The following is an 18,435-nucleotide window of genomic DNA, read 5'->3' as shown; positions in this document are numbered from 1 at the left end:
TTATATATTAAGCTGCATGTGAATCTATAATTACTTCAAAATAAAAAGTTAAATTTTAAAAAGGGGGTAGCTAGAGAAATTCTTCAAAGTGATAAGCATTCAGGGAAAAGTACAGAATGTAAACAAGTATTAAGTGGACAGAATAACCTTGGACATACATAGTTTTGTGCTACTTAAGTATATCTCCAGGATAAATTTACTGGATTAGAAAATAAAAGCATATGCAGGATTGTGTCAACTTTACATTAACTTGGAGAAAAATCGAAAGTATTTCTTTCCATTCACTTGAGTCTGCTTTTGTATTTCTTAAAAATGGTTAGTGCTCTCCTGAGATAGGAAAAAACTTAACAAGAAATGTACAATGCCTAAATGTTTTATCTTCTCTGCTATTTAAAAAGTTTTTCTTTTTCCCTACTAAGAGAGTCACTGGTTATCTGTACCACATGTGAAGGCTACTGATTTCTGTATAATTTGATATCCTGTTACTTTAGAAGACTTTGCTTTTTAAACTTTGCAGTTCATCTTTGAGTTTTCTATTTCTGGCTGTGCTGGGCCTTTGCTGCTGCACACAGGTTTTCTCTCATTGCAGCCAGCAGGGGCTACTCTGTTACAGAGCCAGAGTACACAGGCTCGAGGAATGCAGGCTTCAGGAACCTGCAGCTGTGGGCGCAGTACTTGTGGCACACGGGCTTAGTTACTCTGTGGCGTGTGGGGTCTTCCCGGACTAGGGATCAAACCCGTGTCCCCTGAAGGTGGATTCTTAACCACAGAGAAGCTCCAAGACTTTTTTTTATTGTCTAAATTAGTGTTATTTATCTGTGCTTCCCAGGTTCATGCTATAAACTCTAATATCCAGTTCTCATGTCCCTAGAAGTTTCTTCTTTAAATGCACTGGCTAAACCTCCAGTATAATGTTAAATAGTGGTAGAAACAATGGGTATCTCGGCATTTCCCCATTAGGATGCTGGTTTTAGGACAGACATACACACATATATACATATTCATGTAAGGTAAGTATTACTTAGGTCTTCTGTCTTGAATGTTTGTCACGCAAGTGTTGAATTCTGCCCAGGGTATTCTGGCATCTGTGGATGATAAATCTTTTCTATCTCAGATCTATTAATATGGTGTATCATATTAATAGATTTCCTAATACTGAATCAATCTTATGTTCCTGATCATGGTGTATCATTTCCTTATGTGGTGCTAGATTCTGTTCACGAATACATTATTTAAAACTTTTATAAGTGGTACTGACCTATCATTTTTTTATTTTTTATACTGTATTTATCAGGTTATACTTATTCCCTTAATTTTTATTTGCTTTCCTCCCTTTATGGTTGAATTATCTGGGTCTCTTTTAATTAAAAATGCTTCTTGATTTATTAAGTAAATATCTTTTCTATCCTCTATCTCATTAACTTGTGATTTTATCTTTATTATTTTATTCTTTGTGCTTTTTTATTTACTTTTTGGTTCTTTTTCTAGTTTTAGGGGTTGGGAAAACTCATTTATTTTCTTCCCTTTTTCAGTTCAGTTGCTCAGTCATGTTCAACTCTTTGCGACCCCATGAACTGCAGCAAGCCAGGCCTTCTTGTCCATCACCAACTCCCGGAGTCCACCCAAACCCATGTCCATTGAGTCAGTGATGCCATCCAACCATCTCATCCTCTGTCATCCCCTTCTCCTCCTGCCCTCAATCTTTCCCAGCATCAGGGTCTTTTCAAATGAGTCAGCTCTTCGCATCAGGTGGCCAAAGTACTGGAGTTTCAGCTTCAGCATCAGTCCTTCCAATGAACACCCAAGACTGATCTTTAGGATGGACTGGTTGGATCTCCCTGCAGTCCAAGGGACTCTCAAGAGTCTTCTCCAACACCACAGTTCAAAAGCATCAATTCTTCTGCGCTCAGCTTTCTTTATAGTCCAACTCTCACATCCATACGAGACCACTGGAAAAACCACAGCCTTGACTAGACGGACCACTGTGGACCAAGTAATGTCTCTGCTTTTGAATATGCTGTCTAGGTTGGTCAAAGACAAGTAAATCTCACAAAGTCTGCTATGCAGAGTCTTCATTGGCATTTTTTAGAAATTCGTACTTTCAACTTATATTTCTCTTTCACCCAAGAGCTGTTCAATAGATGGTTTATTTACCCCCAGGTGAAAGGCCCCTTTAAAGAAAAAAATTAACAAATTCTATGACTCTTTTGCATTTTGATCAGAGTACTACCTGTAATGTATGTACGTCCAGCAGGGATGCTGGCCTGTCATTTTCTTTTTTGTGTGATATCTTTTTCTGGTTTTGGTATCAGGGTGATGCGGATCTCACAGAATGAGTTCAGAAGTGTCCCTTCCTCTGCAGTTTTTTGGAATAGTTTCAGAAGGAGAGGTGGTGACTCTTCTCTAAATGTTTGGTAGAATTCACCTGTGAAGCCATCTGGTCCTGGACTTTGGTTTGCCGGAAGTTTTTAAATTATTAATTCGATTTTATTACTGGTAATGCATCAGTTCGTATTTTCTATTTCTTCCTGGTTCTGCCTTGGGAGATTGTACATTGAGGACTCTGTCCATTTTTTTCCTTGCTCATCCATTTTACTAGCTTCTGTAATCTATTATGATCCTTTGCATTTCTGTGGTATCAGCTGTAACTTCTCCTTTTCCATTTCTGATTTTATGGATTTGGGTCTCATCTTTTTTTCCTTGATGAGTCTAGCTGAAGGTTTATCAGTTTTGTTTATCTTTTCAAAGCGCTACCTTGAATTCTTAAAACCAATGCAGTATTCTTTAGGGTAATTAGGTTCACAGAAAAACTGAGCGTGAAGGTACAGAGACTGTTCACATGCCTCCTACCCCCTCACGTGCACAGGCTCCCACTATTAACCTCCCCCACTAGACTGCACATTGTTACAACGGAGGAACCTACGCGAACACATAATCATCACCCAGAGTCCACAGTTAATATCAGGGTTCACTCCTAACACTGACCACCCTATGGGCTGCACAGTGGATAATGACACGTATCTACCATTTTAGTATCACTGGAGCCATTTCATGGCCCTAAAAGTCCTGTATGTGCCACCCATTCATTCCTCCCTCCTCCTCTACTCATTTCTATTTTTGTCCTTAACAAATTTCACTTTATTATTATTTTTGGCCACACCACACAGCATGCAGGATCTTAGTTCCCTGACAAGGGATCGCACTTCACACTCCCAGCAGTGGAGGGGCAAAGTCTTAATCACTGGACCACTAGGGAAGTCCCACATTTGTTTTAATAGTATAAAAATATTCATTATTAATATAGTCTTCCTGATATTAAAATGCCTAAAATTAGAAATTAGATTAAAAGTTTGAACAAATGTATTTTTATATGAAAAATCATCGTAAAGAAATCCACTCATAGTATTCATTAGGCTTTTAAAACATACAGACTCTAAATAATGACAGTTTACTCTTTTCCATCGACATTAGTGCCACTACGACACTCTAATATGCTACCTTTATTGTTCAGATCATCAAAGAAAGATCCGTTTGTATTTAATATACACTGTTTACTAAACTAGCAAAACAGACTAAGGCCCTTTGAGAACATGTCAACAACTATCTTAAAAGAAGCAGGAAATTCATTTTATCACAATTTTCCCATTGCCTGAGACTTCTGGTTAACTGAATTTTTACTTTATACTACCAGTAATTTGTTCCTCACAGTCTATGACACTTATTTATTATATATACTTATTCTATCAACTAATATTTAATGAATATCTATAATTCATCAGACTCTAGCAATATACTGGTGAAAATATGGATAAGATACCCCACCCTCATGTGTGGTGAAAGCATTTGTCACCCAGTCGTGTCTGACTTTTTTGACTCCATGGACTGCAGCAAGCCAGGCTCCTCTGTCCATGCAATTCTCCAGGCAAAAATACTGGAGTGGGTTACCATACCCTTCTCCAAGGGATCTTCCCAACCCAGGGATCGAACCCAGGTCTCCCACATTGCAGGCAGATTCTTTACTGTCTGAGCCACCAGGAAGCTACCCTTAAAAGCTTACATCTTAGTGGGGAGCTACAGATAAGAATCATACCATAATGTATAGCAATATGTACAGTAAAGTGCCTGGGATGGGGTGGACATGGAGACAGGTGGTGAATTAAGGTACGGTAACCAATGAAAACTACTTTAAAGAGCTGATATTTGTCCAGAGACCTGATAAACAAGTTGCCATGGAAAGACTTTAAGACAGGAGTTTCAGGGCAGTGGGCAAAGGAAGTGTTAAGATAGCTGAGGCAGAAACCAGCCTGGAGGGACAATCTGGAGGTCAGTTTGCTATGGTGTGGAGAACAAACCAAAGAATGGACCGACACGAGGCAGAAGCTGGCAAGGACCAGATCACGAGGAAGCCACGAAAAGCAGTTTGGATTTGACTCTGACTGGCACTGAGAGCAGTTACAGAATTTCAAGGCGGGTGGCAAATAGATTCCAGCCAAATAGATTCCAATTTATGTTCTTAATGGTTAAGGAAAGCAGTCCATCCCAGAGGCTTGATTCAGGTGGCCTAGACCACAGGAGTAGTAATGGGGAGGCTGAATCAACACACGCAGCACGCGTCGCGTGGGAAGCGGACAGAACTTGCCAACAAACTGACTTGCAGTTGGAGGGCAAAGAGCAGCATCTAGGATAACGCCTGTGGTGATGTCATTTACTGCAACAAAGACGACAAAGAAGAGAGGAGGCACAGAAGAAAACAGTTCCTCTGAAGTAAGGAAGGGTCTGTTTTTCCCTAGCCCTCACCCATCACCAAGCCTGGAACTGAGAAGAGTAGAGGAAAAATATGTGAGCATCAGATTATTCCAGCACCAGCTATCCAATCCAAAGTGTTAGAGTCACACACCTAGCCTATACTTGAGGGGTGGGAGTGGGAAAGGAAAGAATTTCAAACCAGCTATTCTACTGAAGTTTAAAAGCAAGCAGACTGTGTCTCAGAAACTGAAATGTGATCATACGATTGAAAGTGGCCTCAAAAGTTATTAAACTGGATCAACATGTTGCTCATGAAGATGCAACTCAATGGAAAGAGGGGTACTTAGAACACAGCTGAAAGCAGGCAGGAAAGAAGACTCTTCTATGTTTATTCCCCAAGTTTTTCAGCATATTCAGAAAATGAAGTACCAAAAGGAACTCAAGAATAAGTAATCATCAGCTGGATCAAAAACTGCTGATGACAAAGGACTGATGTCAACAATATGGCAGCGGTTGATCACCTTCATAAAATGCATTTTGGTAAGTAGCAGAGACTCAAAAGCCAAATTGGGGAAAAAAAGGCAAATTGGAGTGGGTAAAAAAGAACATAGGAAGTGAGGAAATAAAGGTTAACAGCTACAGAATATCTTTTGAGAAGTTTAGCTACAAACACATGAGATAAAAACAAGAGTTGACCCTTTTTAATCATAATGGCAGCTTAGTTTCACAGAAATGTCACTATTATTCTTTAGCAATTAAAACATGTACAGTGCAGGAAATCATAATTTTCAAGCAGGTTTTTTTCCTTACCTTCACTGATTAAATTTAACGTGTCTTGTTTTCCGTCTCCTTCTTGTGACTGACCTGGATCCAGTGAAGTCTGAGAAAGGCTAACCTCAGCTGATAACTGGTCAAGGCTCTGATAACTTTTTCTGTAAGACAAAGGTGAAATACTACTTTAACTTCTTCCCACAATAAAAAAATTTCTAGAGATATTCTTTAATGGTTTTCTCCAATTTACTGAATTTCAGGTTCATTTCTCCCCATCTGCCCCCAAAACTTCATCTGTATCACGGCGGCAATAGAAACTGTTGTACTTTTCCCTCCGCCCTCTTTGGAGGTTGTTAAATCCACTAAAACAGGAAAAGAGAAACAACCTGTCAAACAAATTCAATTCCTTACATCAATTTTTGATGATCAAGTTAGTAAAGAAACAGGCACTTCTGGTCATTATCAGTTGTCAAAGGTGCAGAAAGTCTCAAGTCTCTCAATACACAAATGAAACTGAAACTGGCCTAACTTTTGTTGTGAGGACTGTCTCCTAAGCACAATACCTTGGGACTGTTACAGATGATTTTTACATAAAAATAACAAATTATTGTCATCAATTCCTGTCACTGAGAAATTTAAAAAATGTTGGGTAGTAAAATACCTGTTTGTTAATACACTTGCAAGATGATTAACCTCCTTCCATCATCTGTTGACACCTGTGAGCCCATTTTCTTTTTTTTTAAATTTATTTATTTTTAATTGAAGGATAATTGCTTTACAGTATTGTGTTGGTTTCTGCCAAACATCAACTTGAATGAGCCCATTTTCTATTAAACAAATTCATTGGAAATAAATTATAACAGATGAAAATTCAGTTATGAATGGAAAGTTAATGAATGTAAATGTTCAAATCTTCCTCATATTTGTTTTGTCAACATAAAACCAACTCAAAGAGATATATGCAGCTGTGGTATTACTGACATTTCAGGTATGTGACAAAATTCAGTATTATTTCTAAATATAAATGATCCAGGAAGAGGAACACATTTTTTGGGGTTTAACATTTATTTCCAAAGGTAGTCAAACCCTATCTAATTTCCTAGAAGTGTTATAATAATATTGTAGAAAATATATATAATCTAAGTGATCTATTACATAGCTCTTCTCTGTTCGTACATACAAGAGGAGGCTCAGAGATTTAGCTGGTGTGTGTGTATTAAGTATGAGGGGCATACACCTGGCACCCATTTGTTTTATCCTTTAAGAAATGAGGTGAAGGATGAGGTGATAGAATAGCTTCCTAGCTTACAATGTGAGCACTTTCTCACTTTACACAGTGATGACTTTTCAAATGTTGAGAGTATAAAAGTTCTTACTCATAATTTTAAATAGCAAGATAGTCTCTGTAGGAAACTTCAGAGATAATTATAACAGATAACACACATATATAACATGTAACAAAAAATGATACCTGATATTTATATAGCACTTACCAAATGGTAGGTTCTATTCTACATGTACATATATATTAACTTCCTTAATGCTCATGGCTACCAGAAGAGGTTGGAATTATTATCATGCCCACTTTATAGAAGAGGACTGGGACACAGGAGATGAGATTTGCACCTGGTAGCCTGGCTCTAATTCTCTCCCCATAATTACTACACTATCTCCTCTCTAGTGTAAGAAGAAAAGACTCGGCTTCCTATTAGAAGCCCTTCTTAAACAGCAGCTCAGTTTGCTAAGACAGATCATGGAAACTATACTGTATTTAATCAAAGCACTGACAATTTCCCTTGATTTCCAGTAAAATTTTATTTCTTTAGCTATGGCAGAAAGCAGGAATGGAAGAATTTAATAAAGGAAGGTATAAATAAGTTTCTTTTCCAAGTTATTTTTCTGTGTCTAACTGGTAGAAGACTTGCCTTTTAAAATGAAAGGCTTAGGATGTTTCTGATGCTGCTATTTCACTATAGGAAACTTGTTCATATTGATATTATTCAACTAAAAATGTATGCATGGAAATATTTACAAACAACAGAATACCCAGAATTAAAAAGTCTCTGTGACTAAGGACTGAGAACTCGGTGGCACACATTTACAGGCTCTCCAGGACTGGGTCACCCACTGAGGGGGAAAAGTGCAGGAAGACATCCTGTGAGGGGTGTGCTTCCTGAGTGACCTGCTGAAGTACTTTCAGAGAATCGCACTTCCACATCCAAAGTGACTTCAGGACCTCTCTACCCTTTAGGGAATAATCCTTGAGTTTACAGGCTTTATGTGCTTCACCAAATGCCAATGGAAATAAAAACAGAATTTGGGAGACAATGATATTCTGAAGCAAAAATAAAAACTCCAAGCCAAAACTAAGCACCTTATTCATAAGATATTATGAATAAGACATGAATAAGATATTATGAATATCTTATCAGTACTATACAATATCTTCCTTGCATGAAACTATTTCCCAGCATCTGACAGGAATCTAGTTCAGCTGCTTTCAGTAATGACAAAGAATGGCTTTGGTTACCACTGTTTTTTGTTTTTTGTTTTTAACCATTTTTGCAATGTAACCAGCAACTCCATCTGACAAACATTTTATTGTCATGGAGTAAACTGTCTATTGGAGTTCTGTCTTTAAAAGTCTTATCTTGGAATCCTATACTCACTAAAACCACACTGTAAGATTTAAGGGTATCCCATAGCTAAGTCAGGCTTCCCTGGTGGCCTCAGATGGTAAACGGTCTGCCCGCAATGCAGGAGACCTGGATTCAATCCCTGGGTTGGGAAGATCCCTGAAGAACGAAATGGCAACCCATTCCCGTATTCTTGACTGGAAAATTCCATGGACAGAGGGCCCTGGTAGGCTACAGTCCATGGGGTCACGAGGAGTCGGACACGACTGAACAATTTCACTTTCTCTCTTTCTTTTGTAGCTAAGTTGGTAAAGAATCTGCCTGCAATGTAGAAGACCCAGGTTCAATCCCTGGATTGGGAAGATCCTCTGGAGATGGAAATAGTAACCCAGTCCAGTATTCTTGCCTGGAGAATCCCATGGACAGAGGAGCCTGGCAGGCTACAGTCCATAGGGTCGCAAGAGTCGGACACGACTTCGTGACTAAACCACCACCATCACCAGACACACCAAACCAGGTAACAGTCTGCTCCTATTTCTCAGAGTTGAATTTTTTAAACAGCAAGAGCTTAATCAAAATAAGAACCCAGATAGTAAGAGTCATGCATTAACTATATAAAAGTTCACAGTTTTATGCCATTACATTGTTAAATATAATTTAAAATTGTAAGAACTGTTGTGAGCACTTGAGACATAATAAAATTCACAGCATTCAATTTCTTACTATAGGAACATTTAAAAACCACTCAAATTCAAACTTCTATATATAGAACTGGGTACCAAAATAAAGGCAAATTAAAGGAAACTGAGTGATAAGTCAATTCAATGATAAGTAAATTTTTCTACAACCTTATACTTCATATCAATGCAGACACAATGTCGTGGCTAATCTACATTACTTATTTGCCCATTAGACATCTTGAGGTCAGTAATAATTTACATTATCTGGTAGTCACTGAACAATAGAGAGTGTGATAAACAGAAGAATAAACTATCCACATGTAGAAAATAGAAATATATGCACCCAATCTATACACAGAGGCGCATCACTGTGCATGGAAACTGTTCTTTTTATTCTTGGTTTAATTTCCACAGACGTATGTTTAAGGAACAAAGTAAGCATTTGTTATAGCAGAACATCTATAAACTTTTAATTTACTAAAAATGCAAGGGAGCTTAAAAGAGGACAAAATGTGAGTCAGGTCAATACAAAATGTAATTTGTAAAAGATTTCCACAACCTCGGTGCTTTAGACACACATGAGAAGGAGAACCTGGAATACACATGAAGTGATTATATCTAATGCACTGGAAATCATTAAGAAAAATAGGCCTAAGTAGTAGATCATGAAGGGCATAAAAACTTCATAATTCTTAATAATTTTGTGAATGGCAGCCAAATTGGGAGACAATGATAAATTTAGAAGACTAAAAAAAAGTGTAAGTGGAAAATATCTATATGGTGACGATGGATCTGATCTGGGATGGGAATAATCTAACAAAGTTATGCAACAGGTAATCTAACAAGTTATATACCAGATACTTAACAAGCTCATGTGACCTAGACTTTGCATATAAAGATATATATTAAAACAGAACTTAGTGGGGAAAAAAAAAGAATCAATTGCTCAGTGTGTGTGTTAGGGAGTGCGCGTTATATATTTATTTATTGTTGAGCTTTTACAGTAATGCCTTAAATGCCTGTAATGCTTTAAAAAATTTTAACATGATATGCCTATGTCTGAAATAAAGGAAGAGATATAATAAAATCCTGCATAACTAACCTTGTCAGTCTAAATAATCTAGAAATAAATTTGAAATGATATGTTTAAAGCTTTATAAACAGTGTAGTAAATGGAAATAAATTTAAGATCTCTTGTGAAAGGGGTCCTTCCATGACAAGGTGATCACAGCCAAGTTACCCAACGGGTCATTTTACCACAAAATTCATTACATCAAACAGCACACTCTCTTTCTTCTAAAACCCAAGTGGGAAAATACATTTACAGAGCCTCTGGAGAAGTTAACTATAGACCTTCCATATCTTTAGCATGAAATTTCAATGACTCATTACAGCGTCAGTTTCTTTCTCCATATTATTGAGAGAGCTAGTATTCCCTGTTAAGGAGGCTCTGGCTACCTCCTTCATGATTTGCAGTTTCTCACAAATGTTTGTTGGACTTATTTAAGACACTGATAAAATGAAGAGGAACTGGTGATCAGGTCAGTTCGATAGCTTTGGCCTGTATTATAAATTTGAGAACAAAAACTGTATCTTGATGCAAAGCTATGATGTGTCTCAAACATGATTTATATACAGCACTACTCTGATCTGAAAATCCATTTCTACATGAAAATCTCCATTTCTACATGAAAAAGTTGGTATTATTTATTTCAAACAACTGGGAATTTGTTGGTCATTTTAAATTTAGATAGGGCTTTAAGAGCTCTCTAAGAAATAGCAGGATATCAGGTAAGTGGATACTGTCCAAACATGAAAGATGTAAGGCTATACAAGAGTCCAAACAGAAAAGGTTATATAGACTATAAATAAATAAAGACTTATCAGAAAGGGATTAGGTGCCAGGCAACTTACTACCTCCGATGACTTACCACAGTTCCGTTTAAATAAGCATTACCCCCACCCCAGTATTACACGTGCAGAAACAAAAAGCAAGGAGTCACGCTTAGTGTTAAACAGCAAGGAAGCAACAGAAATACGTTCAAATCCTGACTTTAAACTCTAGGTACGGGCATCTCAGCACCGCCCCGAGTGTGTACTTTTGCTCAGGGATATCAGTTTGGCAACAGGGTCACAGAAAAGCAGTGCCAACATCAGAGGCCTGGCGAGATTAAAGACTGATGGTGCCAGGAAGGAAAGGGCATCCTTTCTTAACCTAACGGAGAAACCAAGTCAAGAGGGACAAAACCTGGATCCATTCTAAACAGCCAGTTTCGCTGCATTTTTTTCTGAGACTGCAATTACTCTTGCTGCTACTACGATATTTTGTAGGAGACAGCCACTATTACTACATGCGGAGGCAACCCAGAAATAAATCTTCCACTTGGATGCCCTCACTGGTTCCCCAGTGGGCAGCTCTAGGGGCAGGCAGTGGTATGTACATGTCTTTCTGCTAAAATATTTTACCACCCACTATATAAAGTGACAACATAGATATTGCACTAAAAAGCACAGTTACTAGTATTTTGTTAGGATATAGTAATATTTTTGCAGTTATAAAAGCAGGAGCATCTTACATTATAGATAAGCATACCAAGTATTTCTATAAATTCAGGTTTTCAATTATAAATCAGAAATACAAATAAATATTTTTGCATACATTAAATGTGTCACAGAAAGATAAAATTATATACTAGCATAATAAGATGTATTGTAGTTATTTATACCTTTCATAGGATATAAGGGAACTAGGTTCCAATCCATGAAAGACCCAGTCAACACCCTGACTCATACTCAGTGTGGTGCAGGAGGTGATGAAGAGAGTTCTACTGATTGATTTTGTAAATAACTGGCTCATATTTCCCTATTTATCTCTAACAATCAATGAAACTAACAGGCAAGTAAACATAAAAGCCTCCAGCAATCTTTTTTAAACAACAAAAGGTAAAAATTTATTTTGAGTTCTATCTCTGAAGTGAGAAAAATCACAGAGGAAAGCAGGCAGAAATAGGTCTGTGCTAAGACATTCCTTGTAGAAATGCCAGGCCACTAATTACCTAGTGAAAGGTGGCCTACGAAGCACAAAAATATATTGCTCTACCAGTGAAGGGCTTCCCAGGTGGTTCAGTGGTAAAGAACCTGCCTGCCAATGCAGGAGACGCAGGATACGTGGGTTCAATCCCTGGTTTGGGAAGATCCCCTAGAAGAGGAAATAGCAACCACTCCAGTACTCTTGCCTGGTTAAATTCCATGGACAGAGGAGCCTGTAAGGCTACAGACCGCGGGGTTGCAAAGAGTTGGGCACGACTGAGTATGCATGTACTACCAGTGAAATTTTAAAAAGGGCTCTTAAAAAAAAAAAACAAAACAGAGAAAAAAACAAAAAGAGAGAGGGGGAAGAAAAAAAGGAAGAGAAAAGAGGAGAAGAGAGGGAAGCAGAGGAAGGAGGGACAAAGGTAAAGGGAGAGAGAACCGAAGGAGATGGAGGGCGAGCAGGAAAAACTATCAGAAAAATCAGCTGAAGATATGACAATAAAGACACTGAAAATAATTACCACGATGGGAAAGTGACTAAAAGCCAAAAGAAGGTAACGCGATTTACAAGTTCTGAAATGAAGAAAGAAAACTTAAAAAAAGAGAGGAAAAAAAAAAAAACCCTAAAGAAAGAGAGCCTAAGATTTTGTAGCTCTCAACAGGGGAAACAGTAGCTAAGTGAAACAGTCCTGAATCCTGGGACAAAGAAATAGGAAAAGGATCTTGTGGCCATGGGTGGAGTGATTTTATCTTCAATATCCCCCCAAAATTAGATTTATTGAAAAAGGAACCAAACTCTTTCAGACCCACCAAGAACAAGTAAATTCCTTTCTATCCTTTTATGACATGGAATTTTGTGTTCAAGCATGAAAATTAGTTCTAACGTAAAAACAACCACCACAGCTAGAATTCAAATATAGATGGCTCATTAAATACAAGCTCACTGACGTAACTGAAGGACTGGCTGAAGATTCAGTAGAGAAGTAGGTAGCTAATGTAATACTACATAAGCGTTTCTCAACGTCTTTACTTCTCCAGGGTGCCTTGGCTTTGTAACATTACCACATTCACTGCCTTAATATAACCTTACCAAGCCAAAATCGTCTTAAATCCCACTTTTGCTCTGAGCTAATAATGAATTCAGAAAAGTATTAGAAACCAAAGTGGACAGTCATATGTTTCGGTACAACTAAGTTTGTAATTAGTTGGGGGGAAAAAAAAAAGTGTTACACTTACTCATACCACTGTTTATTGTGTTTTCGGTAAAGCAACGTATCCAAGGCAACAGCATTGACATCCAGAGCTCCTGGGGAAGGCCACTGGTTGGTGAGGTGGGCAGTTAACTCTTGTCTCGATCTTAAATCATTATTCTTTAGCACAGTCCTGTGAATATTAAGATGGTGAGTGCTTTTGTCTTCACTGTTCTGCAATGGCAGAGGAACCTAACGGTATCAATTTAGGCCCCCAAATTCACCTTTTGAAAATGGTATGTTAACAGACTGGGGACAGAACTACAGGAAGGCTGCTTGGGCTATGACTGTTCTGTCTCCTGCAGTATGTGTTTCTCATTGTTTCTCTACCTGCTGTAACAAATCGCTACCTGTGAAATTCAGGCTTCCTATCTTTTCCCCAGAGATATTACTGAAGGACTAAGGGACCCAAGCTGCACTTGACATCTTAACTAAAAATAATGGTGATATCCTAAAAGTTACAGGTGATCAGATGCCAATAAAAACATAAAAGAGAGTGGAGATTCCATCTGTATGATTATCTAGCTTCAAAATTCACAATGTTGAAGTAATAGTAAACAAAAGAATTAAATAAAAATAAAACATGGAAAAATATAAAATAAAAACTATGAGGCTCCTGTAACTGTTTTTGATAGAAATGACTACCAGCAAATCTTCATGAAAATAATTTCCTCAATGACAACTGCATTGAACCATATACTCTACTGGAAATTTTCTACAGAATGAAGCCACTGTAACAACTCATGGTTTTATTTTCATCTTTTGTAAAGCCATTATTCATTAATACAACTTGGAAAAGAACTAGCTTTCTGCCAAAATTTCAATTTCACAAAACTAATTCAATATTTGAACTGTTAGTTCAATTAAAAGCATAATTCATTTTGCAAAGCTCTAATTCTACCTCTAAAATATCTTAAAATATCACCTAGGCAACCTGCATTCTCAAGCAGGAGTCCAAGACTTTAGTGTCCCAAGGTTCTGAGCAATCAGCTCAGAAGCAGGAAGTAAAATGTGCTTGCCACTAACTTTCAGAGACCACAGTCCTGTTGTGGGTGGCAGATAGTCAGCAGTGTACTAGCTAGCAAGACAATCCTGCACTAGAGAAGGCCAACCTGCACACCACGACTGGCTATTAACCATGATTCTAATGGAGTAATCCCACTTTTAAATGTCTCTACAAGCTACAAACAAATATTCTGATTTTATAGAGATCTTATTTTATCTGTGTGCATTTAAAATATTTGTTCCACTATGCCCATAAAGAAACATTACCTGATGTAAACAACAGACTTTCTCCTAAAATTGGAATACTAGAAATGAAATAGGCAGAGTTGAGTGAGAATGTCTCCCATTAAGATACTACCTTAGGCAAGGTTCAACTATTTCATTTCACTACAGAAGGAATGAAACATTTTAAAAAGACTTCTAGGGTACTTTAACATTAGTTTTTACAAAAACAGTAAAGAGGGATTAGAAAACTTCTAAGATTGACAGAAAAATTGTGTAAAGCAGAAATGGTGGTTAATGGCCAGAGAATCTGTTAAAATAAACTATCTTTATTTTGGGCTCTATTACTACATTTTTCTCTTTCACATACTCCTCTTTAGGGTTTCCAGTGGATGTCACTGGAGAACAGAATCTCGAAGTCATAACTGGCCCACAGGAAATATTCACAGCAGAATGCAAGAAAGGCACACAGGCATCTGAGGAAAGGACACTGGTTAAACTCAGTTAACAAAAAGTTGGTGCACCACCTGCACTTCAGAATATGTTGTGGAAAGTGAAAACTTTTACACCACGTAGGATGGAAAAAGGGACTGAATTTTCACAGAACTTTTTACACACTATTCACCCGTGGATAATTTTTGCCCATTGATGAACTAGGTATTGTCTTTTTCTGTGGGAGCCTGCCTGGTCCTCTGGAACAGGATATAAGAGATTTCAGTGTATTGACCAGGCCTAGTTTTTCATCCATGCCACACCTGGTTCCCAACATCTGTGAGGAATATGGACAGAGGAAATCCTAGCGCTTGCCCTGTGGCTGTGGAAAGGAAAGCTTCTGGAGGATCCTGGTAAGGGGGCCCTTGCTCTTACCACCCCCGTACACTAGGGGGCAGGCAAGTGGACTGGTTAGGTTGAGAACCCCACCCCTGAATTCTGAATCTTGACCAGAGTTCTCTTAGGGTGATAAATGACAAGCAGTTTATTTGTTCTAGCAGTGAGAGCCTGACCAAAATGTGCCAATAAAGAGACATTCCTATTTCCCAACCGTCTGAAGGAGCTCGGCCTGCTGCTAATATTTAAGGTTAATAATTCTACAGAAAGATGCACTAAGAGAAAATTGTTTAATTTACTAAGAAAGTAGAAATAATAGATGTATTCCAGCTAATTTTTAACAGCTTTCCTGTAGTATCTACCTCTGAATTGGTAGATAACTAATTTCTCTTTAGATTCTCAGTAGGAATTATTTAGGAATTTGGCCACACCCACACAATTCAGTCTTATCCTCCTCAGCTTTACTGAAGTATAATTGATAATTTAAAATTGTATACATTTAAAGTAAACAACTTGATGATTTGATATACAATGTGAAATAATAATCACACTCATGCTAATTAGCACATCCAACGCCTAACATGGTTAACTTCTTTTTTTTGTGATGAGAACACTTAAGATCTACCCTCTTAGAAAATTTCAAGTATACAATAATGTTAACTGCAGTCACTTTGTCATGCATTAGATCTCCAGAATTTATTCATCTTGTATAATAGAAACTTTGTACTCCTAAACTTTATCTCCCTAAATCCCTGCCTCTCCAGGCTCTGATAACAATCATTTTATTCCATTTCTGTGAATTGACTTCTTTAGAGTCCACATATAAGTGGGATCATACAGTTTTTGTCTTTCTGCATCTAGTTTATTTCACTTAGCATAATGTCATCCATGTTGTCATGAATGGTAGGATTTCCTTCATTTTTAAGGCTGCATTATCATCCATTGTATATGTTTGTATATAGATGCAGAGTCTTTATATGTCACATATTCTTTGTCCATTCATCCATGGACACATGGACACTGAAATTACCTCTACTTCTTGGTTACTAACGCTGAAATCAACATGACAGTGTGCTATCGCTTCAAGAGAAAGGCTTTAATCTCCTAGGCCTTCCCTGAGTTTCAAAGAAGAGACTCAAGCAGTTTTGAATTTAGGGAAATGAGGGAATGCAGACACAAAGGAAAAGCAGTCAGGAAACAATAGCTCACGTAAACAGAAAATCATAGCAGACTGACAAAAGAAATCAAAGATGATGTAAACAATTGGGGAGATATATCATGTTCCTGGATTGGGAGAAATGGACACTGTGAAAATGACAATCCTACCAGAAGCAATCTACAGATTCAATGCAATCTCTATCAAATTACCAACGGCATTTTTCACAAAACTAAAACAAAAAAATTTCACCATTTGTATGGAAACACAAAAGACCCCAAAAAGGCAAAGCAATTTTGAGGAAAAAGAATGGAGCTGGAGGAATCAACCTCCTAACTTCAGACTATACTACAAAGCTACAATCACCAAGACAATATAGTACTGGCACAAAAGCAGAAATATAGACCAAGACAGAACAAGACAGAACACCCAGAGATAAATCACACACCCATGGGCACCTTGTCCTTGACAAAGGGGGCAAGAACATACAATGGAGAAAAGACAGCCTCTTCAATAAGTGGCGCTGCGAAAACTGACAGCTACGTGTAAAAGAATGAAATTAGAACGCTTCCTAATACCACACACAAATATAAACTCAAAATGGATTAAAGACCAAATGTTAAGACCAGAAACTATAATATTCTTAGAGGAAAACATAGGCAGAACTCTTTTCGACAAAAATCACACCAAGATCCTCTATGAGCCACCTTCTAGAGTAATGGAAATAAAAATAAACAAATGGGACCTAATTAAAAAGTTTTTGGACAGCAAAGGAAACTATAAACAAGGTGAAACTACCCTCAGAATGGGAGAAAATAACATCAAATAAAACAGCTGACAAAAGATTAATCTCCAAAATATACAAGTAGCTCATGCAGCTCAATACCAGAAAAACAAACAACCCAATCAAAAAGTGGGCAGAGGACCTAAACAGACATTTCTCCAAAGAGGACATACAGATGGCCAATAGTCACATAGAAAAATGCTCAACATTGCTCATTATTAGAGAAATGAAAATCAAAACTACAATGAGGTATTACATCATACTAGTCAGAATGGCCATCATCAAAAAATCTACAAATAATAAGTGCTGGAGAGGGTGTGGAGAAAAGGAAACACCCTTGAACTGTTGGTGGGAATGTAAATTCATACAGCCACTATGTGTAACAGTATTATTGTTGTTGTTCTTCAGTCACTCGGTTGTGTCCGACCCTCTGTAACCCCTCTGGACTGTAGCCTGCTGGGTTCCTCTGTCCATGGGATTCTCCAGGCAAGAATACTGGAGTCGGTTGCCATTTCCTTCTCCAGTGTAACAGTATGGAGATTCCTTAAAAAACTAGGAATAAAACTACCATATGACCCAACAATCCTACTATTGGGCATATATTCCAAAAAAACAGTAACTGAAAAAAACACATACCCCAATGTTCACTGCAGTACTATTTACAATAGCTAGGACATGGAAGAAACCTAGATACCCATCAACAGATGAACGGATAAAGAAGCTGTGGTACATATACAAAATGGAATACTAAGCCATAAAAACAAATGCATTTGAGTCAGTTCTAATGAGGTGGATGAACTGAGAGCCTATCAAACAGAGAAGTCAGAAAGAAAAAAACAAACATCTTATATTCATATATTAGGGAATATAGAAGGGTGGTACTGATAAGCCTACTTTGAGGGAGCAAGTGGAGACACAGCCACAGAGAAAAGACTTGTGGACACAGTGGGGGAAGGAGACAGTGGACCAATTGAGAGTAACATGGAAACATGTATGTTACCATATGTAAAATAGACAGTCAGTGGGAATATGCTGTATGATGCAGGGAGCCCAAATCTGGCGCTCCTTGACAACGTAGAGGGATGAGATGGGGTGGGAGGTGAGAGGGAGGTTCAAGAATGTTGATGTATGGCAGAAACCAACACAATATTATAAAGTACTTATCTTCCAATTAAAAATACAACACTAAAAAAAAATAGCTCAGTGATAAAAGAATCTTAATTCCTCCTCAAGGGATATACCTAACAACCTGCCACATATTTTTGAGTTGTTCTGTAAGACCCCCACCCAGGTGGGGGATGGGGATAACGTGCTAGGCACAAGC

At 37.8% G+C, this 18,435-nt stretch overlaps 1 protein-coding gene across 4 annotated transcripts in view; it reads right to left on the bottom strand.

Annotated features, from left to right (window-relative positions):
• The window catches only part of RUNDC3B (RUN domain containing 3B), a 167,301-nt gene that overhangs the window by 11,580 nt on the left and 137,286 nt on the right, over positions 1–18,435 (bottom strand). For 2 of the 4 annotated variants that reach the window (XM_005205269.5, XM_005205270.5), the window contains 2 exons: positions 13,103–13,249; positions 5,557–5,678 (listed from right to left, as the gene is read on the bottom strand). In XM_005205269.5, coding sequence (XP_005205326.1) covers positions 5,557–5,678; positions 13,103–13,249 — 269 coding nt within the window. 4 annotated transcript variants of the gene reach the window in all.

This window comes from Bos taurus, chromosome 4 (assembly GCF_002263795.3).
Source record: "Bos taurus isolate L1 Dominette 01449 registration number 42190680 breed Hereford chromosome 4, ARS-UCD2.0, whole genome shotgun sequence".
NCBI classification, from domain to species: domain Eukaryota; kingdom Metazoa; phylum Chordata; class Mammalia; order Artiodactyla; family Bovidae; genus Bos; species Bos taurus.
Note: the sequence above shows the minus strand (reverse complement) of the source record. Positions and strands in the feature narration are given on the sequence as shown.